At 36.2% G+C, this 25831-nt stretch overlaps 1 protein-coding gene across 1 annotated transcript in view; it reads left to right on the forward strand.

Moving 5' to 3' along the window:
• The window catches only part of LOC145993915 (uncharacterized), a 132954-nt gene that overhangs the window by 50272 nt on the left and 56851 nt on the right, over window positions 1-25831 (forward strand). The window contains exons 3-6 of the mRNA XM_083129832.1: window positions 2530-2710; window positions 19628-19756; window positions 20340-20521; window positions 21836-21953. Coding sequence (XP_082985958.1) covers window positions 2530-2710; window positions 19628-19756; window positions 20340-20521; window positions 21836-21953 — 610 coding nt within the window. The remainder of the gene's footprint in view (window positions 1-2529; window positions 2711-19627; window positions 19757-20339; window positions 20522-21835; window positions 21954-25831) is intronic.

Genomic DNA, 25831 nt, shown 5'->3' on the forward strand with positions numbered 1-25831 from the left:
CGGAATTGCAGATTCATCATCAATTGTACTGATTCTGAGAGGATCTATCAAGCAATTGCCACGGCCAGTGGAACAAGTAAATACATTAATAGATAATTGTTTGCCATTGATATGCCTGGCCTTTTTTTCAAATTTATCAATATTCTGAACAGACATTGGATATTCTAAACCCTCCATTGCCTCATCAAAATCATGTTCATGTTGTTTGTAATAAGTTATTCTCTGAAGATTCCTTGAAACTGGATACAAAGCAGCTAATATACACCACAAAAAGCATTTCTGGTCGGTATTTTCTATATTGACCACGGCTCTTCTGTTTTTGATATTGGCAGGTAATGGCAAATATGTAGATCCTTGTAATGGGCTGAATTCAGAAATATGAACATATAACTTGTGTGAAGAACCGCATAGGCTCCATCCAGACTCTTTTGCTGCAAATTCAGAGTGTTTAATATTCAGTTGATTTATCAAGCTGCTTATTATTTTGTCCGAATTTGCATTTGAATATACCGGTACAGTTTCTGTTATGTGGGGCTGTGTAAATTTTGTGCCATTTGGCTTCTTATATTGTACAAACAATTTGAGCGAGAGCTTATAAGAGCCATTTTGTGCATTAAGAATTGCCTGCAGATCAGAATTTATACTGTTCAAAAAATTCTCAATGCCACATCTTGGCTCTGATTCAAACAGGTGATCCCTTAATTGGCCTTTAAAACTGCTACGGATAGGTTCATAGCGTGGCTGCTTTGCTGCTCTGGCATTAAGAGGTGCTTCGTGCCTTCTTTTCAGACCAGATGTAGATGGTTGTGTTGATGACTGTGCAGAGCAAGTATCTTTATGTGTATATGTGAAGTATTGCATGCTGTATTTTCTATTGCATTTGGGGCAAATTTTTGTGGGAGTTCTGTATTTGTCTGGGTTACAAATCTTTTGGTGTCTGGCCCAATTAGAGCTAAATATATTTTTATTGCACTGATTACAATATTTTTGATTTGGCATTTTTGCTGTTGTTTATTATATACAATTTCCTGGGTTTCAATTCAAAACTTTATACTGAATCAGTTGGGTTCAGCTGTGTGATTTTTGTGTGTGTGTGTGTATGTGTGTGTGTATACACTTAATATTTTTGGCTTTGGTATTTATATAAAATTTCCTGGGTTTTAAATCTAATCTTTATGCTTATCTTGAATAGTAATAACCTTGTTATGTATAACAGGCTGGGGCAAATATAAGCTTGACTAAATATGAGTGGATTACAACAAATATCAGATTTTATATTGTTCAATATGAATATTTAAACCAGTAAGTATGAGCAACACATCTGTTCTCCTCAATCACTCTCACAATACTAGCTGATGCAATACTCGGGAATTTCTGTAAGTACTGGCGCTGAGGAGAAACATGCAAAGCAAAAATCAATACTACCGTCTCGGGAATTGTACACACTGACACAGAGGAGAAACATGCAAACATATAATATGTTGAGAGTGTCACGGAGCAATTCTCTGCATATTGCATTGTTTTAATATTAGATAAGCAAGTTTAGGCTGGTATCCAATTAAACTTAAACAGGAAGTAAATATGTATGTGTATGTATGCTTAATTTCTGGTGTGGCCAAAAATATATCAATTTTTGACAAATTTATGGACAAAAATCTGGCTGATGCAACTTTTGTAAGTATGTGCAAATCAATCTGAGGGAACTCTTCCTTTCACATGGAATCCATGAGGGCATTTTTACAAAAATCTTGGATTAGGCAGGGTACTTACACTAGAGCAAAACACTCATATGAACATGTTGAGCTTGTTTTAAGTATAAGCAAATCTGCTAGAGAAGAGCTCTTCCTTTTGTGAGTTTATCCCACCGTATTTACCACTACTACTATGATGAATTAACTCCCTGAGCTAAAGTGCTGCCAATTACAAGTAGTTTATCCACTTTACAAGTAAACGAACATACGGTACGGACAGATATAAATGTCGTATGTGTTCTGGCGTTGCTGTTAATCTGCTCTCGAGACTCCCAGGTAGGAGTGTGGAAAGACAGAGATTGGATGAATGAGAGGAAGTAATCAAGGGCCCGATTAAAGAAGAGAATCGGGGGCACATTACTACAAGACCATTGATTGATTTGACACGTAATGACCCAACTGTAACAAGGCAATGAACAGACTGGTCTCTTGGAATGAGAATTTTGTAGCAGCGTAAATCCGTACATGTTGATTGCAATTTCCTCTTATTTTCTTTCCAAATTAATGGATCTTAGGCTATTGATTTGTCGTGGAATTTTTGATCTCTATTAAACAGTAAAGGAGTTCACTAACTTTGGTTTCTGCGTGTGTTTACTACACAGACGGCAACGCTGTCGCCGTAAGTTCCATGCTGTACTCTTAACTGGAGATCGTCAATGAATCACTACGCGCCATGTTAACAACAAACAGACCGAAAGTTCATGTGGCCGGCTCTAAGGATTACTCTAATATTAGTAACGTGAAACTGCTACTTATGCAGATTTCATCTTTGTTGCAGGCATATTACGATAAGTACAGCAAGTTCCCACGGGAAAGCCTGGATGCTCTGGCAGACTTGGGTCTTCTAGGACTGATAGTCCCCAAGGAATATGGCGGACGAGGAGAAGGACATCTAGCGACAGCTATGATACTAGAGACAATAGCACGCTATGGGTGCGTTAGTACTGCCATGTGTTACGGTAAATTGATACTTTCTTTTGCTAATTAGCCATAAGTTGAAGTTTAGTACATTTATTTATTTATTTAAGTATTGGATTTTAATGATGAAAAAAAGCATACAAGCCCTATACAGTAGATTATTACAATAAATTAATAACATATGCACAATAAAAAAATATGTGCACTACATGATAAACATACTAAAATGACCAATTTACGTTAAAATGAAGGAATTCAAAATTTAAAGGGATTACAATACAAATTACTACTTACAATAAAACCCAGGTTAGTTCCAAAATTACACATGTTATTTTAACAATAAAAGGTCATTAGACTCCAACGAATTATGATTGTTTTGGGATATAAGAAAATTAAATACTTATTATTTTTAAAATGGGAAATGACATAAATTGCAGAGCAGTTATTTCTGAATGCATAGTGACGAGTCTTTCGAGTAATTTTAGATAATAAGTAGGGAACCACAAGTTTTCCATTAATTCATTAACTAACTAACTCTCTAGCTTTCTTAAACCCGAAGGTTCATGGCTGCAGCAACACAGGCCTTCCATCTCTCCCCATCTTAAGCAAGATCTATATACTCTTTTCCATCCCTACCGATTTCCCTTAGGACCATCTCAACGTTGTCCCTCCATCTTCGTCTTGGCCTTCCTACAGGTCTCTTACCATCAGGTTTCCCAACAAGAATCCTGTAAACTCTTCTTTCCTCTCCCATTCGTGCCACATGGCCTGAACACCTAAGTCTTCTTGATTTAATTATTATAATAATATCTGGACATGAATACAAATTATGTAGTTCTAAATTATGTAACCTTCTCCACTCACCTGTCTCCTCATCCCTTTTAGGTCCAAAGATTTTCCTAAGGATCTTATTTTCAAATACTCTCAATTTATGTTCCTCTTTCAATGTAAGGGACCAAGTTTCACATCCATATAATACTACAGGCAAAATTACTGTTTTGTAGGTATATTTTAACTTTTAGTTTCTTAGATATTAAACGAGAAGACATGCATTTCCTGAATTAAGCCTGCTTTTATTTCCTCTTTAGTATAATTTTCATTTGTTAATATTACTCCTAAGTATTTGAATTTGGAAACTGGTTCAAACGAGTTGTTATCAATAATTAGATTTTGATTCTTACCTAACACTTGGTTTCGGCCTGTAAGCATATATTTAGTTTTCTCTTTGTTAACTTCCAAGCTATCTTTTTAGCAGTTTTGAAAAATATTTTAGCATTATTTTTAATTGTATTCACATCATCCCCCAGTAAGACTACATCATCTGCATATGCTAACAACTGAGTCACGTCATTTAATTTTAGTCCTTCTTTAGTTTCTTTTACCTTCGTAACAGCATATTCTAAGTCAAAATTAAAGACCAATGGAGATAATGCATCTCCTTGTTTTAACCCATCATGAATTGTAAATTTGTCAGATATGTTAATACCCACACGAATTTTACTTTCTGTTTCACTGGTGCATATTTTTATCATACTAACAAGCTTCTTAGGTATTCCAAACTCTACTAATATATTATATAATTTATCTCTTTTGACTGAATCATATGCTTTTTTGAAATCAATGAATAGCTGATGGACATTTTGATTATATTCCCACTTTTTTTCAAGTGTCTGTCTGATGTGAAAAATTTGATCTGTAGTTGATCTGTTACGTTTCAATCCACATTGATAATCACCTATAATTTCATTAGCATATGGCGTTAATCTTGTTAAGAGAATGTTAGATAATATTTTATATGTTGTTGAGAGTAGAGTAATTCCAAAGTAATTATTGCAGTTCATTTTATCACCTTTTTTAAACACAGGAACAATTATGGATTCTTTCCACTGTTGAAGGATTTCTTCTTTATTCCATATTTTAAACAAATTAATTTATGAATTTGACATATTAATGAACTTCCACCATATTTAATTAACTCAGCTGGTATTAAATCAATGCCAGGTGCTTTGTTATTCTTTAGCCTTTTAATAGCATCTTTAACTTCAGTCAAGTTAGGTTCTGGAACTAAAGGTTCTGCTGTGTAGACTTCATTTACTTCTGATTTATCTCCTACATGGACATTTAAAAGGTCATTAAAGTAGTTCTTCCATCTATTTAGAATATCGCTTGGGTCAGCTAGAAAATCACCGTCTTTATCTTTTATCAAGTTTACTTTAGGTTGCCACACCTTTCTAAACTCATTTACACCTTTATATAAATCTCTGATATTTTTATTTTTGCTGTTTGTTTCAATTTCGTTAATTTTGCTTTTCAAGTAATCTCTTTTTTTAGTTCTAAACGTGCGGTTAACTTCTCGGTTCATTCTATTATAATGATTTAGATTTGTATCATCAGAGTTATTTAACCACCTAAGTCTAGCCTGATTTCTTATTTCTATGAGTATATGACATTCATTATCAAACCATGGCTTTCTTTTTCTCGGTTTATGGTATCCTATACATTCTTTAGCTGCTGATTCTATTGCATTACCTATGTGCTCCCAATTCTTATTTACGTCTGTTTCATTTATGTTTTTATCATCATTTAAATCCTGCAAAACATCAAATCTATTTGACAGTTTAATTTGGTAGTCTTTCTTAATTCTTTCATCAGTAAACTTTCCTGTAACAAATTTTATAACTTTTAGATTTTGTTGCTTATGATTTATCACTGCGAGTCTTTCTCTTAATTTATCAATTACTAAATAATGGTCACTGACACAGTCAGCACCTCTATGTGTACGAACGTCAATTATACTAGTATGCCTTCTCTTATCAATGAGAATATGATCTATCTGATTATGAGTTTTAACATCTGGGGATGACCAGGTATATTTATGGATATCTTTATGTTTAAAAGTGGTACTTTTCACAATTAAATTCTTTGAGGTTGCAAAAGTAATCAATCTTATACCATTATCATTCCTTAATTCATGAAGACTTTCCTTACCAATCGTGGGTTTAAATGTCTCTTCTTTGCCAATCTGTGCATTACAGTCACCTAACAGAATTTTCATATCATACTGAGAAAATTTATCAAAAACCTGTTCTAACTCTGTATAAAAATTATCTATAGTATTATCATCTTTATCTTCCGTTGGTGCATGTATGTTTATTAAAATAATTTTACACCTCCTACCCTGTAAAACTGCATATGATTACCTATCATTAATAAATTCTACTGTTTTAAGAGCCGAGATAATTCTATTATTTATGAAAAAGCCTGTTCCAAAATTATGATTTTCAGTACCACCATAGAAAAAAGTATAATTTTTAGTTTTACAATTCCCTTCTCCTGGCCACCTAACTTCCTGGACAGCTACTACATCTAATTTATACTTAACTGTATAAATGTATATAATGTATATAATGTATCTCATTAACTGTACACTGAAATGCCCCAGACCGGTAAAGGCTCAGAACATTCCAGGTGCCTAATTTAATATCCTTATTCCTAACGTAGATCTTATCCTTAGTCCATGGACCTCCCAAAGTAGTCCCCACCCGGAGATCCGAACGGGGGACTATTTTACCTCCGGAATATTTTACCTTGGGAACATCCATGGCCTTATATTGCTGTTTCTTGACATGTCTTTTTACAGTGCAGAGTTGTCAGCTCTACGCCTAACCCCCAATATGAATGGAGTAACTACTACACAAGACAAACACAAACACATTAGACAGCCCAATTACTACACAAGACGAACACAAACACATTAGACAGCACAACTACTACACAAGACACACACAAGCACATCACAACTATAACACAATATAAACACAAACACACCACAACTACTACACAATATAAACACAAACAAACTACACACCACAACTACTACACAAGACAAACACAAACAAATTAGACAGCACAACTACTACGCAAGACAAGCCAAACATACTAGACAGCAAAACTACTAGCCAAACATACTGGACAGCACAACTACAACACAAGACACATACATACATACCACAGATACTACACAAGACAAACAGAAACACATTAGACAGCATAACTACTACACAAGATAAACACAAACACACTAGACAGCACAACTACTACACAAGACAATCCCAACCACACTAGACAGCACAACTACTACGCAAGACAAACCCACATACAAGCACACCACTACTACTACACAAGACAAACACAAACACACTAGACACCACAACTACTACAAAGAACCCTACCCTGTACATATTCTAGCTGAATATTTTACAGTAGGGGATAAACGAAAACCATGGAATAGGAAAAATACTGCCAACTCCTGTATTTTCATTGATTTGAGACACTTTTTGTGAAAAAAGCCAAACCAAAAAAGCCGTGGGGAAAAAACGTTTTTTCTCTTCAAAAAAGCCATTTTTTTTCTGACCACTTCCAACTCTAGGTTTAAGTGTAATGATTATATTGTGACATTATCTTCTTCAAAATTATTTAACTCGATAGCACAAACATGATTGAAATTCACTTCATATACAAGCATACAATAATCTCACGAGTTATGAAAAAAAATAACCCCACCACACAAACACATATGTATATAAAGTGACATCTATTGAACCAGCCTGAAAACAAGACACAGGGCAAAAACTGGCCATATACTTTGTTATACTTGGACCGTTACAAAGATTATTAGAACATCAATCAACCAATCGACAACATTTTGTTAATGGCAGCAGTGAGTTGCTAAAATCAAAAGGCAAATAAAGTAATATGACGAACTGTCATAAGGTATACGGGAAACTTAAGTTTCGTGTGTGTTTTGCTGGGGTAAAATAGCCCAACTCATGTCCAAAGACGATGAACTCGTCTAGTGCAAAGAATTCACGATAGGTGGAATGCCTATGCAATATGAAAACTTTGTTGCTTTAATAGTTACGCGAAGAATCGCTAGATGGCTCTGACCGTTGTGCGCAGTTGAATTGTAAATTCCTTTGTTTGAGACCCGATTTTCTCGCGGTTTCCTTATGCACAAGGACATTTTGATGTGTCGGTCACTGCACGCATGGGCAATTCGCTGTTATGGCGCAAAATCATAAAATATACAGCGTTTTGGTCTAGATGCCTTTGGTTAATTATCAGCAAAAAGTTTATCTTATTGAGCATTACACTGGGTTCTTTAACGCATATACATATCTGTTATCGTGTGGTATTTAAATCATAAAAAATTGTTGTTTGATAAAGACAAATGTGCTCTGCAAATATGACGAACAGTGATCGATAGGGGTGTGCAGCGGTGGAGAAGGACTTCCGGAAGAAAAAACATGGAGTGAACAAAGCAATGTCACTACAGTGGAGAAAATGAGAATCGTTTCCGTGCTTCAGGGAGAAATCTTACATCGGCAGTTAGGACAAAACGGCAGTTAATAGCATGAAGTGAAAGCACATCGCAAAAATAAGTGTTGGAAAGGAATGGAGCTCTCGGGAGGAGAGAGGTAAGAGTGGACTCGTGCTTACTGGACTCGTCGTTCCCGACACACCAGGTGAGGAAATTAATTATCTTAAGTGACTTTGAGAGAAAGAAAATTCTCGAAGATCGTGTTTACAACGTTTAAGCAAAGTTGTTTATGAGATAGCTATCTCGCGTGTGTTGAATTTTACGGGAGACGGTACTAGTACACGTCACAGACCATGCGTTATCTACAAAATGGCCATCGACGCCATGTCTGGTAAGGGCTCTGTGCACACGTAAAACGATTTATTTTCGTGCAAGAAACGCACAGCTCTAGTCAAAATATGCTAGGAATATGTTCCAAAATTGGTTCAATGTCAAAATAAAAGGTAATTAGGACTTTTGTAATTCCTTATATGGTATTAATGGTGCATGTTAAATGACTTTGATGGGTAAATTTTCGTTTAAATATCGACAGTCTTTATTTTATGTCTCTTAACTTAATAAGGACAAATTGTCGATGCATACATACGCAGGTAATATGTGTTAAATTGAAAACAATAAACAAGTTTACTGTTTCTGGTGTTCATATTTACGTGCTAAAACATTTTCTTCCATTTGTATTTGATGTTTATGAAAATGTTTAAATGATTAATTCTTCTATTTCAGAAAGGGGGAATTTCACATGTGTAATTTGGGTTAATGCTGTTGCTATGAAAGGGGGTTATTGTTAGTTGTAAATTATTTGAAATCCGAAGGTATAAAATTTTAATCTCCAGCGATCTGCACGCGTCACCAGCGTTACTAGGCAAAATGTATCAAAATAAATAATTCAAACCAATGACATATTCAACGTTTCAGGATCGTTGAGACTCAGTTATTGAGTCGTAGTTGTTGGGTTCAATCTAATAAATTTAATCTGATTGTATTTAGTCCGTCGCAAGATTACGAGGACTCAAGTGCAGAGGGGTCGTGTTATTGAATTTTTTGTTGGGTTTCAAGTTGGTTAATTGCTGTTGTCAAAGCTAATATTAATAATGGCAACGGAGCAGGAACCGGTTACATTAGATTCCTTGTTCGCCTTCATTAAACAGAGTGAGGAAAGGAACAAGGAATGCACTGAGTCACTCAAAACTGAACTCGCAGCTCATACGAGTAAGGTAGTGGGTAAACTGCAGTCTGATCTAGAGGGCACCAGTAAATGCATATTAGAGCTGCAGCAAGATGTTATAAAGACAAGTGAAGGTCTAAATGATCTCACGTTGTCGGTCTCTCAGTACAGGGCTGAGTTGGTAGAAAAAGGGCATGAGTCTTTGACGAAGGAGTTTGATTTGTCAGGGAGTAAAGTTGAACTGATGAATGGTGTTGTAACTTCTTCTGCTGTCACCAATTGCATGTGTACTTCACATTCGGTCGAACATGACCACTGCACAGGCACTCTGACTTCCTGGTCAGAAAGTGATGCACAGAGTACCAGCGAAATGAACCGAAACAGAACGTTAGAGCAAGAACACCACAAGGGTAATAAAGGAAAATATTTGATAAGCGAGGAGTGGTCTTTTGGGGTGTCGGGTAACAGAGACGAGTCTTTCTCTGTCGGCTTTTGCACAAAAGATGCATCTTTCCCAAAACCGAGCTTGCAAATTCCTTTGCTGGGTGTTGGTTGTAAACAAAGTTGTTCTCTAGGTTCATCTTCGTTGAGTAAGTGTGTCCACACGGTGCACGTTGATACAGGGTGTCCGGAAAGTAAGGTGGATTCTCAGTGTCTACACTCAAATACAGTATCATCTCAGAACAAATCTATCCTGTCTGTGGTGTCTGTTGGGGAGAATAGTATTGACTTGCCATTAGTGTTCATAGTTCAAGATCATTCGGTACACAAAGTAGTCATACCAGTCGTTGGTTATCCATTGCAGACTGTTGTGAGGAATTCAGTAATCGAACCCAGAAGTTGCATTAGGTGTGGTCCTATGCGTGTTCTTATGCCCAAAAGAATTGCCAGTAGGGCATGTGTCGTTTCTTTCATGAAATTAGGCACTGGTTATTCAGTCAGATATGGGAGGCGCATCAGAGTTAAAATGAAGTCACCTACTGACTCACTTCCCAAGAAAACTTCGGTGGTCAGTCGAACTGTTGCTGGAGGAAGAGTGTCTCTCCATCCAAGCCATATTAGGAAGAGAAGAACAAAAAGGTCTCCTCGGAAAAGTACCAGCACAAAAGTTTTGGGGGAAATTTTGAGTATTTGTCTTCTCTTGGCTTTGTCTCTTTGGTACAGGGTTAGAATGATCTGGCATCGCACTCATGTCAGAAGAAAATGGCATGGGATGCATATGGTTGAGTATGATTGCTCAAAGATGAAGCCTGTTGAGATCATCGGAGCGATCATCACTCTTTAATCAGTGAAAGTAACTTCGCTTTGTAAAAAATGTAAATATTAAAGATAATATATTTAGTTTGACGGATTTATTAACGTATGTATCTTTGGGAAGTTTAAAATAAATTTGAATTTAATTATCATTTGAATAGTAACTTTTGTTTATTTTGAAACGTCAGTTCAGTTGGGGTCTAGTGTCAAGTTTATAGCCCAGGGAAAATATCTGATGGACAGTCTGTTGCGGGAAATTTGAAATGGGAGCATTTAACAAGTCAAGCAGCCTCACTATCATTTTGGAGCCAACAGCTTTTAAGTGGGCAGTATTATTTTGAATTTGTTGTTATATGTGCATGCAAGTTTCATTGTAAAATTTTGTGCGAATTTCTCGGGTAGAATCGTGTTGATTGGCGTTCTAAAGATACACAAGGGAACATCAGGGACACTGGATGTTGTATTTGTTCGTCCTTGGGAAAATACGTCTCTACACATAGAAAATGTGAGAACGATAGGGTGTCGAGGGGACATTTGCCATTAGTGTCGGCTTAGTCCTGACACAAGTTCGTCTGGAGTCTGTATTTTGGAGAGTTGAAGTAACGACATTCAATAGGTTTGATTTCTCTGTATACATGACATGGTGATGGTAGGGGGTATCTGAGATATGCCACCCGATGGTAACCAGTATTCAAGAGGGAACAAATTAATTTCAATTAATCTTGCATAGCAGCGTGAAATTATAAGACATAAAACGTATCTTTGGTTTACTCAGGGCGAGTATCCTGGTTCGGTTCCAGTAGTAATAACAAAAATGTTAGTGGTACATTTGGTGGTAGTGATTGCGCGCCATGTATTTACGGGGCTGTTGACGTCATCTGTTTGATGTAGCTTCTGGCTTCAGTGAATTCTCCTTGCACAGTTGCATTTATCGTTGCTGAGTTTGTCCTAACAATTGTGTTTGTAAGAAAAACATATTTCTGGCTATCTGACACACCAAATTTTGAGTTTTATGGGATCTATTTTGAATGTAGATATTGTGTTAAGAACAGTGAAGATTCCACGCTTTCATTGATAGATTGTGTGACAGGAGAAAAATTGGATCACCAGTCGATAGAAAATTGTAAAGTTTGGAAATGTTCAGAGGACAAGGTAAAAATGTGGGTGAAAAGATTACTAGATTTGAATTTGGAAGGTGTGGATGAAATGCTACAGACGATGGGGTTTAGCTGTAAATCGGACGTTTTAGTTAAGAACAGTGCAAATAAGGAGGGGGTAGGGGAAGAGCAAGGTTAAAATTTCTCGTATGGGTAAAGTGAGATTGAGCCTGCGGCGGGCGAGTTGACCAAGTAGGTGAAATTTCTGCGGCGTACTAGCATGCGAGATGAGCCTGAAATCTTCCTGATTGCTCCAAAATAAGATAAGACATTTTCTATGATAGATTGCTCAAGGGTATTCATCTCACAAATATTTGGAACACCACTATTTGCATCGTTGTTGTGGTCAGGTCAAAGAAAATACCAACTGCAGCTCATTAGGGTAGTAGCACACAAGACTCTTACTACGCCTTTAAATAGTGATTAGCTCAGATAGAATGAATCCAGAAGCGAATTAGGAGTTGTTTAGGTAGTTCCATGGGGGTGTTGTTGAGTTTGAGGGTGGGGGCAGGTATGATGCGGTAAAGGTCAAGTTAGGTTATGCTTGCGGCGGGCTAATAGTCAAGTAAGTATAATGTTGCGGTGGGCCTAGGCATTCATTTGTTTCCTGCTCCAACCAAAAATATACAAGCCACTATGTTCTACAAGACGCCAAAACACATGCGGGATTCCTTCTTTCTGGAGTATGATGTAGTCACCAGAGTTGGTGATCCGGGATGTTTTATATTGTAAACAATTAAGTAATATGTCTGTATATATTAAATATGTATATTAGTGGATATGTAGAACATGAATGTTTATGTGATGAAAGTCTAACTTTAGTATTGTAACAAAAGTATTATGTGAGGGTTCAGCCCTATGTTGGGCGCCATTTATGACGAACTGTCATAAGGTATACGGGAAACTTAAGTTTCGTGTGTGTTTTGCTGGGGTAAAATAGCCCAACTCATGTCCAAAGACGATGAACTCGTCTAGTGCAAAGAATTCACGATAGGTGGAATGCCTATGCAATATGAAAACTTTGTTGCTTTAATAGTTACGCGAAGAATCGCTAGATGGCTCTGACCGTTGTGCGCAGTTGAATTGTAAATTCCTTTGTTTGAGACCCGATTTTCTCGCGGTTTCCTTATGCACAAGGACATTTTGATGTGTCGGTCACTGCACGCATGGGCAATTCGCTGTTATGGCGCAAAATCATAAAATATACAGCGTTTTGGTCTAGATGCCTTTGGTTAATTATCAGCAAAAAGTTTATCTTATTGAGCATTACACTGGGTTCTTTAACGCATATACATATCTGTTATCGTGTGGTATTTAAATCATAAAAAATTGTTGTTTGATAAAGACAAATGTGCTCTGCAAATATGACGAACAGTGATCGATAGGGGTGTGCAGCGGTGGAGAAGGACTTCCGGAAGAAAAAACATGGAGTGAACAAAGCAATGTCACTACAGTGGAGAAAATGAGAATCGTTTCCGTGCTTTAGGGAGAAATCTTACATCGGCAGTTAGGAAAAAACGGCAGTTAATAGCATGAAGTGAAAGCACATCGCAAAAATAAGTGTTGGAAAGGAATGGAGCTCTCGGGAGGAGAGAGGTAAGAGTGGACTCGTGCTTACTGGACTCGTCGTTCCCGACACACCAGGTGAGGAAATTAATTATCTTAAGTGACTTTGAGAGAAAGAAAATTCTCGAAGATCGTGTTTACAACGTTTAAGCAAAGTTGTTTATGAGATAGCTATCTCGCGTGTGTTGAATTTTACGGGAGACGGTACTAGTACACGTCACAGACCATGCGTTATCTACAAAATGGCCATCGACGCCATGTCTGGTAAGGGCTCTGTGCACACGTAAAACGATTTATTTTCGTGCAAGAAACGCACAGCTCTAGTCAAAATATGCTAGGAATATGTTCCAAAATTGGTTCAATGTCAAAATAAAAGGTAATTAGGACTTTTGTAATTCCTTATATGGTATTAATGGTGCATGTTAAATGACTTTGATGGGTAAATTTTCGTTTAAATATCGACAGTCTTTATTTTATGTCTCTTAACTTAATAAGGACAAATTGTCGATGCATACATACGCAGGTAATATGTGTTAAATTGAAAACAATAAACAAGTTTACTGTTTCTGGTGTTCATATTTACGTGCTAAAACATTTTCTTCCATTTGTATTTGATGTTTATGAAAATGTTTAAATGATTAATTCTTCTATTTCAGAAAGGGGGAATTTCACATGTGTAATTTGGGTTAATGCTGTTGCTATGAAAGGGGGTTATTGTTAGTTGTAAATTATTTGAAATCCGAAGGTATAAAATTTTAATCTCCAGCGATCTGCACGCGTCACCAGCGTTACTAGGCAAAATGTATCAAAATAAATAATTCAAACCAATGACATATTCAACGTTTCAGGATCGTTGAGACTCAGTTATTGAGTCGTAGTTGTTGGGTTCAATCTAATAAATTTAATCTGATTGTATTTAGTCCGTCGCAGTAAGTTTTTTCACAAAAGTTACATGGAATTATTATGGCATTTTTAGATCATAAGATGCACAGTTTTGTACAAAAATTGTGATTTTATTAATATGCCACAAATATGATTTGTGTGTGTTTCTAGTCATAATCACTTGTTCATTATTGCTGATACACCATCTGATCACCACAGCTACAAGCATCTTTCTTATTGATTGGTGCCACGATAGCAAAAGGAAATACGGTACAGTGGGATCCATAAGTATTACCGTGCAAATTGTCCATGACCATTTTCATTAATTTTTCTCTTACATCCTATGTGTTTTTAAGTGATGGATTTTTATGTATGCTGGTGCAGAAGTTGTCAACAGCTTGTTTTGAGTTTTCTTTTAATTCTTGAAGCTCTTATTGGGTCAAGTAAAGTGAACGAACATGGTGATGGACAATTTGCACGGTAATACTCATGGATCCCACTGTACAAGGTCTGAAAAAAACAACAACTTCTGAACTTATATTTCATAAATGCAAGCAGTTGCAGTAAATTGGTTAGTGTTATGTTGAAGCACCATACCTTTCCATTAATTAATTTGCAAATAAAATTGTAATCTTAAGCATTTCTTCTGTCCAAGAGGCACGGAATATTAAATTTATCTAACAAATTATAATAGTCATAATAAAATCTAAAAAATCTAAATTAAATTAAAAGTACAAAAATGAAATAATGACCTAAAATATCTCAAATATCCACATTTTACTATAATTCACTATTAGGTTTTCTGAAATGTGAAAAATGTTAGAGGTGGTGTTATTAGTGTTCAGCAACGCGTCATTTAATCTGGCCCTAGTTTTATTTGTAATTAAACAAAAAAGGAATAAATAAATAGAATGACAAATAGAGAATGATGACCATCTTGCCTACCGATACAGTTGTCAGAACCCACTGGCGTACGCAGGATTTTCTTTTCGTGGCGCAACCACAGGCGAGGGGGCAGGGGGGGGCATTGCCCCCTCAACCTTGGACCAAAATAAGTTTTAGGGAGAGCAAGGGGGGCAAACAGTGACGGCCAAGTGTACCTGCAGCGAGCAATTACCGCCCACAACTTCAAATTTTATGCAAATAGAAACACTATCCGTAAAATTTTCTTACTCGCTTTGCTCGCAATGCCTTCTCCTCTTCGTCTTATCCAGTTCAGAACTGTTGTTAGGGGGCGTCGGGAGTCGGCCCTGGGTGCCGAACCATCTAAATGAAAATATGTTGTAAAATTGATTGATTGATTTGTGGTTTTAAGTCCACTTTACGCACATAAAAGCTAATCGGGACTTGATCTACAGTTTAAAGTGGGATCCGAAAGTTCCACAAAAGTTGTAAAAGAGAATGCATTGGCGTCCCAATAAATTATTTGTGTCCTATTATATCAATATTGATTTCAGCCTAGAAAAATATTGGATCCAAAAATTTTCTTGCTCGCGTCGCTCGCAATTTATCATTGTTCTCTGTAATGCATTGTGAATTCCCAGACAGAGAATTTAGACTTGCGTTAATTGCTTTCTGTCTTAAATGCATGAACAATTGTTTTGAGGAAAGGGATCGTGCACATTTCAGAGACAATTTATGTAATTTTTCCTGTTAGTTTACTGTGAGATGGATGAATTGGTTGTGTAATGTATTTACATAATATATATTGTATGTAATATGTATTAAAGAAAGTTTGAATACGCACACAATTTAGTGTCCACGTCGCTCCATCTTGCATATGTTTGAAACATATATCGTGCACGAAAGTTATACATGTTAATGTAAAAATATAATTATATTTGGAATGCATTTATCACGCTATTTCTGTCATTCAAAAATAGATACTGTGCTTGTGTTGCATTATCAATGTGAAATTGAACGTGTTGAAAAATAATTCAAATCGTTTGTTCGAACACAAATGCTATAGCACCAACTTCTACCCCCTTTTTGCATAATTAACGAGGGTAATAACGTCGTTGATACCACTGCTACTACTACTATTGCTGCTGCTGCTGCTGCTACTACTACTACTACTACTACTACTACTACTACTACTACTACTACTACTAATAATAATAATAATAATAATAATAATAATAATAATAATAATCTAGGTCCTGGGTTCGAATCCCGGCTTCGGCATGGATGTTTGTGAGTGTCCATTCATCAATTTCAACTCATCCCAATCTTCGCAAATTAGCCAAAAGTGGCACAATAGCGAAGTAAAAATAAAGCAAATTAATAACAATAATAATATTATAATAACATTATTATTATTAAAATTATTATTATTATTATTGGTACGTTTATCCTGGTACTTGCCCCCCCCAAACAAAAAATCGTGGTTGCTCCTCGGGGCATAAACAATGGCGCAGGTACATTTTTCGTCTACGAGGTACAAAAATTGTCCTGGGCCTCCCAGATGGCGCAGTGGTAGCGTCGTCGCCTTGTAATCAAGGGGTCCCGGGTTCAATACCCGGTGGAGGCACAAGTGGTTCGGATCCCATTTTAAACTGTAGGTCCAGTCCCGATTAGCCTTACTGTGCATAAAGTGGACTTAAAACACCAACTCAACTCAACTCAAAAATTGTCCTATATATACACAGGGTGACTGGTAATTAGATGTATTCCCTGAAAGGGGTTAAAGTAGAGACAATTTGCAATAAATTTGACCATATGATAGCCCGTCCGAAAATTAGTAGTTTTCGAGATAATCGAATTTCTATTGTTTTTTTTTTAATGACAATTTTCCACATAAAAATGCGAATTGAGAAATAACAGCTCATTGTATGGAACTTATTTCAGCGTTTTCTGATAGCTAACAAATAAGTGGTTCGTTGAAAAAAAAAGTTTTCCCCAAATAACAATCACATGTAAGTAACGGGTGGCTCGATCAAATGATTGTTGATGACGCCCATCAATTCTTCTGCCTGGGCGTGCGACAGTGGCTGGATGAAAATTACCCAAAGAAATGGATTGGCCAAGGCGGCCCGATTCCCTGGCCGGCTCGATCCCCCAATTTGCGCCTTGCGACTTTTATATTTGGAGCCACATGACAAGACACCGGTAAACTCGCAAGAAGAACTCAGGGAGAGGATCTTAACAGCGGGTCAACACATCAAGGACACCATCACATCACGAGTTAAGAGACCAAATGTCCGTAAAAACCTGCGTGCCTGCATTCGTAACGGAGGTGCCCACTTTGAGCAAGGCGTGTAATGTTCTTTAATTATATTGTTCATTGATTCCATTCACATGAAGATGAATGAAGTATTATTTCTTGTACACAAATGTGAATGTTAGCAACATTTGTACCTTGTTGGATAGCAGATGACACAAGGAAGTAATTTAAGTAATTTGTACGCTTCGTGTCTTACCATTTTTGTTATTAATACGTTGCCAAGTAAACTAAGAGTGCATTTTTTATCATCACCTGTAAGTTTAGACCCACCCGTTACTTACATGTGATTGTTATTTGGGAAAAACTTTTTTTTTTTCAACAAACCACTTATTTGTTAGCTATCAGAAAACGCTGAAATAAGTTCCATACAATGAGCTGTTTTTCTTCAATTCGCATTTTTATGTGGAAAATTGTCATTTTTTAAAAAAAAAACAATAGAAATTCGATTATCTCGAAAACTACTAATTTTTGGACGGGGTATCATATGGTCAAATTTATTACAAATTGGCTCTACTTTAACCCCTTTCAGGTAATACATCTAATTACCAGTCACCCTGTATATATATAATGTTGGGGCATGGAAAGTTCAATTTTAGAAGAGCACAGATTTCCTGTTTTATACACAAATACATTTTATTTATTCATTTTTAGAATTTATGGTTATTTTAAAACCAGATAAATCTCAAACATATGAAGCTCTAGACCTCGTGTTGGGCTCATTTGGAATGTGATGGAACTTAAAAATCAGAATGTTGTCATTTGAAAGTAGTGAACATTTTTAATGTAGAGTGCGGTTTGAGGGGCAATAGGAGGGCTGCTGTCATGTATTCGGTATTTTTTCAGACTTCTGGTGTTTCACAAGTACTTTTATTTATTTAGGTATCTATTGCGTCTTGTTTATCATGGCGAAGTTAAGGTTTTGTAGCCTTTTCTACCACTTAACCATGTTTACAACGAATTTTTAACTATAAAAATTAGAAAACATTAATACATAATACACACATAAAAAGTTAAATATTGAAAACAAAGATAGAAAAATACATTTTTACAAAGAAAAATTACAAAATATTAAAAAAAATCATACGGGGATTAAAGTCTAATCTATACTCACGAGCATAAAACAAAACACACACACACTAACACACACATTCATGACAGTAGTCAAGAATTTGAAATATTAATGTATTTACTACTAAAACTGGGCTGTGTGTCTGACATATATTGATTGGGTCGCTTCGTCGTTTAATCCTGTTCGACTACGACTCCAGGAGTCTCGGTTTCGAATCCCGGCCTGGACATGTATGTATGTGAGTGTTCATTCATCAATTTAATCATATCATCACTCATTCTCATTTTCGCCAATTAGCCAAAAATGGCACAGAAAGCGAGAGCTTGTTGATATCTGTAGTGTTTTGTTATGTCTTACAAAAATAAGCCGAGATGGTCCCCGATCGATCCCGTGGGAGGATAATTTGACAAAGTTGTTATTTATGATAGAATTGGCTATATTTTAAGACTCTCTACAAGTACTGTAAGTACTGTAGTTGTATTGCATCAGTTCTTAGAGCAAAGCAAGAAATTGACGTGGCTACTCTTGAAACATTGAAAACGATTGATTCACCATGTAGGAGGACGGTAGTTCAGGAGTTAGAGGAAAACCATACGTTCGAAAGCAATTTTTTCAATCTTTGGTGCACAATATAAATAGCTGGTTTGTTTGAAGACTTTTTCGCATATAGTCCTATTAAATGCACACACATGGAATTTCGATGATTAAGAACGTGTGTTTTATGGAGACACGTCAGGTGAACTTTAATGTAAGCTAAAGCATGTGTGAGTTGCTAGTTAAATATTTTCACATCCACAAAGAAAATCCAAAACACATTTCCACTTCACTCAAGGATTATGTGAATTCAAATTGAAATTGTAACAATATCTACAGCTGAATGTGAATGCGGGTCCAGTGCCATGAATCTAACAATTACTGAACAGAGTGAGATTAAGTATTTGCTTGGATCATAGAATGTATCGGCGTAAATCAATTTTGGTGATACCCCGTTGTTGGTATTTTATTTACATGAGATATGAGCTCCAATTACCATTTTAAAACTTTGTTTTAAAAGTTTTTCAAACACAAAAATGGTTATCGGGGGTCATTTTATGTTTTTTCGACTTTATTACTACCTTCATTTGATTTATTTATTTTCTAAAAAAATCGGGGGGGCTGTAGCCCCTTCAGCACCCCTCTGTGTACGCCAGTGCCAGAACCTGCTCTAATCCTACCTGCATATGATAAGTTCTAAATTAATATTATATTGGTTTACTTTGCAGCGATGCACTTAGGTGCTGTAGCGGCAACACTGATAACAGAAAAAGTGACACCAACCTCCAAATCATTGTTGCCAAAGTTGGACAAGGAGAAATTGATAGGAACACTATCTTACAGTGATCCCTCAACTGGTAAGTGGAACATTATTACAAAATGGAAAGTGTGTGGAAATTGTCACATTTTTTTACGCAATCAACATAAGTGGGTTTCCGAAATGACTGAAAGATTTTTCACCTTAGAAATTTATAAATAATGAAAATATATTTTTGTTTTTCAATATTGTGAACAAAGAAACATTCACACTAGAGGTGGTGAGTGAGTGATGTAGAAGAAGAGAGTTGTGACTTTAAGTATCTTTTCTTAATTCTTCCTATATAAGGAGTTGAAATAAGGGTTTCTCTCCCCTCATAATGCAAAAATATACAAAATAGCCACATATACTGAATATACTGATGTATCCCATTAATTATAATTAATTCTCTAGTTTATTTGCAATAAAAATTTAGTCCGTATAGTCCTGCACTTAAATTGAATACTAAAACAAAATCTGGTCAGTGTATAATAATAATAATAAAAAAGTATTTTTGTCGCAAGCAAAACATTACAACATTTTAGCAGAAAACACTTTCAAAGTTAAAGAAATTCATACATTAGAAAAGTTTATTGGAATGAAAATCGAAGGGAAAGTTTTATTAGATTCTGATGATTTTACAGGAGGGAACTTTTGGTTTCACCTGTCGTCGAAGAGCGAGGTGCTGTCGAAGGATTTGCTGAGAGTGCTGAAGTATGCCTCGTGGACCACGAGTGCTGGGTACGCCGACTGGTACATCATTCCTATCCCAGATCCAAACCTTCCGAAAGATATCGAGAACATTAGCCACATGATAGTCTTTCAGGTGAGCACAAGAGTAATGGGTAGACATTCCAAGATGTGGAAATGTTTCTTTATTATCCCAATTAGATATCATTCGTGGTCAAAGTTGAGAGCTCTTTGAAATATATTTAGACATACGTTCCTATTATCGCTATTATTATTTTTATTATTATTATTATTATTCATGTGATAAAAGTATAAGATTTTGTCTTTAATAGCAGTAGAAATCACAAAAAAGTTCCAATTTGCAATTTCACTAACCTAATAATTTCAATTTATGATATTACAAAAAAATACTCTGTTAATGGCTCCACGTCCGAGGGAGAATATGGATACATATAAACTGTTTTGCAATTCAATGTTTTAACCTTGTCGTCGCCATTCGAATCATAGTTATCTTATTATAACAAAAGTTTACTCTTATCAAACAATTATTTTTCAGCCATCTTCGTCCAGAAAACAGATTTCATTATGTGAACGTATGGTGGTACTATGAATGTGTATTTGTAAAAAATTAGTTCAATGTTTGATTCACTAGTACCAATTTTGTATCACTGAGTTACTGCGATTGGGACATGGAACAATTATGGGACGGAAGGAAAGTGTGAAGAAAGTGGAAAAGAGAAACTGAAGGAAATCAATAAAAAAGTTAACTATGACTTGAAACCAACAAATTATTTTTTCTTTGGACCTCTTCTAACTCAACAGAAAGTATGTGACATTGATTCTGAATCTAATTAATAATATAACTATAATTTCTAGATCAACGTTGTTAACAAAAGAAGGCTTTTGCAAACCGAAGCATGAAAAACGTTTCTTCAAGTGAAACAGATAAAAATGGTTTAATGAAGTTAAGACTTTTCACATTCCAGTAAAATAGTTTTCTTTATCTGGATGTTACCTCTTACTTCCCTGAAATAGAAGTCTTTGATGCCGTGATAATTTTTCGAAGGTCAAGGTCACAGCCATATTCACAGATATTCTTGGTGTGTTCATACTATTTTTACACGGAAAAACATCAAACTCTCCGCCACTGACTAAAATAGAACTTAAACTGCAGAGATCATGTTATGATAGGAAACTATTTGACTCCCTAAAGCTAGTGCACAGCTATGTCTGAGCCTGGGTCTAAATTATGGGTCATGATACATAATTTTTACATATTCACCATTAGGTTTATTTTCCATCATTATATTTGCATGAGCTTAAACATACCCAATATTCACTGGTGACATGGCATAAAATAACTATACTAGTTTTTAGTCGAACAGCAACGAAATAGTAATGCAGCTCGAAATGCTACAATGTTTTTACTTGGATATCTCTTCCATTACAGGACGAGGTTCGAGCGTTTGCTGACGAATGGGCGGCGATGGGACTCAGGGGGAATCAGTCAGGGCCGATGGTGGTGGAAGGGGTTTTCAAGAGAGAACGCATTGTTGGACACGGCCCTGGTAAGGAAATATACTGTAACATTGCGGTTTCTGCTTCATGCGTCAAGTGATTTGTCGAAAATTTTGTAACGGTAGGTTAAAAGTTTGGAAGGGTACCTACAGGGTGGGGGACAGGTGGCACTTGCATATCTGGGAAAAAATCATGCAATTTGAATGATGAAATTGTAGCGATATTTTATTACACAGACTATTGTTTTCTGCGATTTGCAAGCTGTCAGTTACAGCAACTAACTGCTATAACTTGACAAGTTTAAAAACAAGACGCTGCAAATAGCTGTTGCGCAGCTCACACCACATTTCCCCACTCCACTTTTCGGAGCGACGTTATTTCGCAGTGTTGCAACATGGAGGGAGCGCGAATGGTCTGAGGATTTCAAACGAAATTTGTATTCGCTTTTTCCTGGGCTGTTTTCTACCTGTCGGAGTACAGAACTTCAGCTCACCTTTCGCCAACGACTCTTTTCCTTCTTTTAAAACTTGAACTCTCCGATGGCGCAGTGTTAGCGTCGTCGCCTTGTAATCAAGGAATCCCGGGTTCGATTCCCGGTGGAGGCACATAGTGGTTCGGATCCCACTTTAAACTGTAGGTCCAGTATCGATTAGCCTTACTGTGCATAAAGTGAACTTAAATCAACAAATCAACCCAATCCAATTCTTTTAAAACTTGAGAAACCATCCATTTAGATACTCCCATGGCGGCGCTTGTGGACTCGACAACATTATACTTAAGTTTATGTAACTCCTTCAGATTTCGCAAATATGTTGAAATATTGTAAACAATTTCTCTGGCCTGTCCTCTAAGATGCTTTCCAGAGCAGATTGTGGATTTCGTTGGACCCGGCATGATTTTATTTTTGCATTTCAAAAATATGCAGCCAATAGTAAAGAGCAAGAACATTTCAGTGCTTTAAAATAGAACACAGGCAAGCGTGTTATCAGATTGCCTTGTCGTAGTGATTGTCGTACGATAAACAAAATAACCCCCACCCCACTCAGTTAAAAAAAAACAGGCCACTGCTAGATGTCGCATTCAGAAAATGAAGTCATTCGCCCAGTAATTTGTCTTCGTTATAAACGTTAACGCGCATGCGTAATACTACAGTTTACGATCCGCGCACCGCATGCATTTTCAAAGACCGGATTAATTCAAATGAACAACTGATAAACTGATATGAGCCGGCACTGACAATCTACACAGTAAAAATAAGTTGTCATATTTGTTTTAGCTTAATTTTGCTGAGTTGGCACCACTCGTACTCTCAAAGCCAGACCAGTACCTAGAAGAGTGGTGTTGATGATGACGTAGTAGGAAATGCTCCGCAGCGATCTGCGCATATCGGGACTTAACTTCTCAGGCTATAATTTCTGACTTTTGGTACTGAAAATATATCCAGGAAATCCACCAGGTCGGGAAATTTTCATGTGATGAAAACAGCAATTTTGCATACTATTTCTCCTTCAAATTATTGCTTTTCCATTCTGGAATAAAAATTGTTAATTTTAAGAAATTTCAGACACTTATAGTACAGAAAATATCAAGAATTAACCTCTTTTAAATAAGATCCTTTGGAATTTCTAGGCTGTACGGGATTACGATGAGTCGGGAAATCATTTCACGAAGTCGGGATCAGCCCTTGATTTATTCACACCTTCGGCATGTAAAAACATGGATCAGAGGGTGAAGGGTAGTAGATTAAATTCTGTCAGTTTGATATCTGTGCACTATGAAAAAGTTCAAAAACACCTAGAACAGTTCATGAACAAAGCGATAGATGTTTTTTGAAAATAAGCAAAATGATGCCAGTTTCTATTTAAATAGTAGATTCAAGTATGAACTAATTTACAAGGCCAAAGTATTTTCAATTCAATTTGAATCTTATGATATTTGAACTACTACTACTACTACTAATTATTATTATTATAAAAGTTTCTATGAAATCTTGCTCTGCCGCCTTGAGAAAAAATCATGCGGGTGCCCTATACGTTCGCCATATTTACTGCAGTGGTGTAAAGTGGGTTCAGGATCTGAGACTATCTGAATTATCATAATGTTTCATTTTTCGGAATTTTGAAGTGGTGTGATATTGTCAAATATTTATGTAGGTCTATACGTGATAATAAAATATATAAAAAAGTTCTTACCTTATATACTTCTTCTGGAGTGTCTGAGACCTACCCACGATTTGAAGCTTGGGGCCTCCTCGTTGACGTAGTGACAACGTCATCGCCATGCTAAACTCGCGGGACTCTTTGCGTGCTTTTCTACGTATCGCGATTTTCAAGGCAAGCGGGATTTGGAAATTCCGCAACATAGGAAAATCCATTTTTATTCCACTATTCATCCATTATTCATTTATCAGCGCAACTAGCACCGCTCGATTATTTCCTGGACATTAATGGTTAAAATAATTCACATAATATGCTGAGTACACGATGGAACTTTCTCATTTGCCTAATTAACAAGTTTACATATGTGAACATCAGCAGATACTATCAGTTGGATACAATCATGGTCACTTTAATGATCCGGAATAAAATCGAGGATCTAATATTAAAGCATAGTATCTCAAACGGTAGAAGTCTCCAGAACCATTGCAAAAATCATAGAATGTAACACTACAATTTAAACAACATTTCTAATTGATCTTTTTAATAAGATGCAATCTCCATAGTAACGTAATGTTACCTCGCAATCCAATCAAGGAGCCCTGGGTTCTATTTTCTGTAAGGGCAGGACACAATGCAGTGGTTTGGACCAGGGGTGGAAAAATACAGGGCTCCCGGTCGCCATGACGCCTGAAAATTTTCAACTGGCGCCTGAATTTTTAAATTCAACGAACTACCTAATTAAGTATCTAGCCTTCTTAAACCCGAAGGTGTATGGCTGCAGCATCATAAGCCTTCCGTCTGTCCCTATCCTGAGCAAGATCTAGCCACTCTTTTTCATCCTTACCCATTTCCTTTAAGTCCATCTCAACGTTATCTCTCCATCTTCGCCTTGACCTTCCTACTGGTCTCTTACCATCAGGCTTCCAAAGAAAGAATCCTGTAAACTCCTCCTTCCTCTCCCATTCGTGCCACATGATCTGCTCACCTAAGTCTTCTTGATTTAATTATTCTAATAATATCTGGACATGAATACATATTATATGTAGTTTTAAATTATGTAATTTTCTCCACTCACCTGTCCCCTCATCCCTTTTAGGCCCAAATATTTTTCTAAGAATTTTATTTTAAAAACAATCTTAATTTATGTTTCTCTTTCAATGTAATGGACCAAGTTTCGCATCCATATAATACTACAGACAAAATTACTGATTTGTATATTTTATCATTTTGTTTCTTAGATATTATAAGAGAAGATAAACATTTATGAAAAGAGAAGCATTACCTGAATTAAGCCTGCTCTTTATTTCCTCTTTAATATTATTTTCATTACTCCTAAGTACTTGAATTTGGAAACTGGTTCAAACGCGTTGTTATCAATAATTAGATTTTGAATATTACCTAACACTTGGTTTCGGCCTGTAAGCATATATTTAGTACTATCTTTGCTAACTTCCAAACCAATGTCCTTAGCTGCCTTTAAAAATATTAGAGCATTATTATTAATTGTATTTATATCATCCCGTAGTAAGTCTTCATCATCTGCATATGCTAACAACTGAGCCAGACCGTTTAATTTTACTCATTCATTAGTTTCTTTAACTTTCCTAACAGCATATTCTAAGGCAAAGTTGAATAGCAAAAAAGATAATGCATCTCCTTGTATTAACCTATCATGAATTGTAAATTTGTTAGACATGTTGATACCCATGTGAATTTTCAAATTCAAAGTTGAAAATTATTATATATTTTTAAGAATATTATCGTTCACT

The sequence above is a fragment of the Lepisma saccharinum genome, chromosome 10 (assembly GCF_977018435.1).
Source record: "Lepisma saccharinum chromosome 10, izLepSacc3.1, whole genome shotgun sequence".
Taxonomy (NCBI): domain Eukaryota; kingdom Metazoa; phylum Arthropoda; class Insecta; order Zygentoma; family Lepismatidae; genus Lepisma; species Lepisma saccharinum.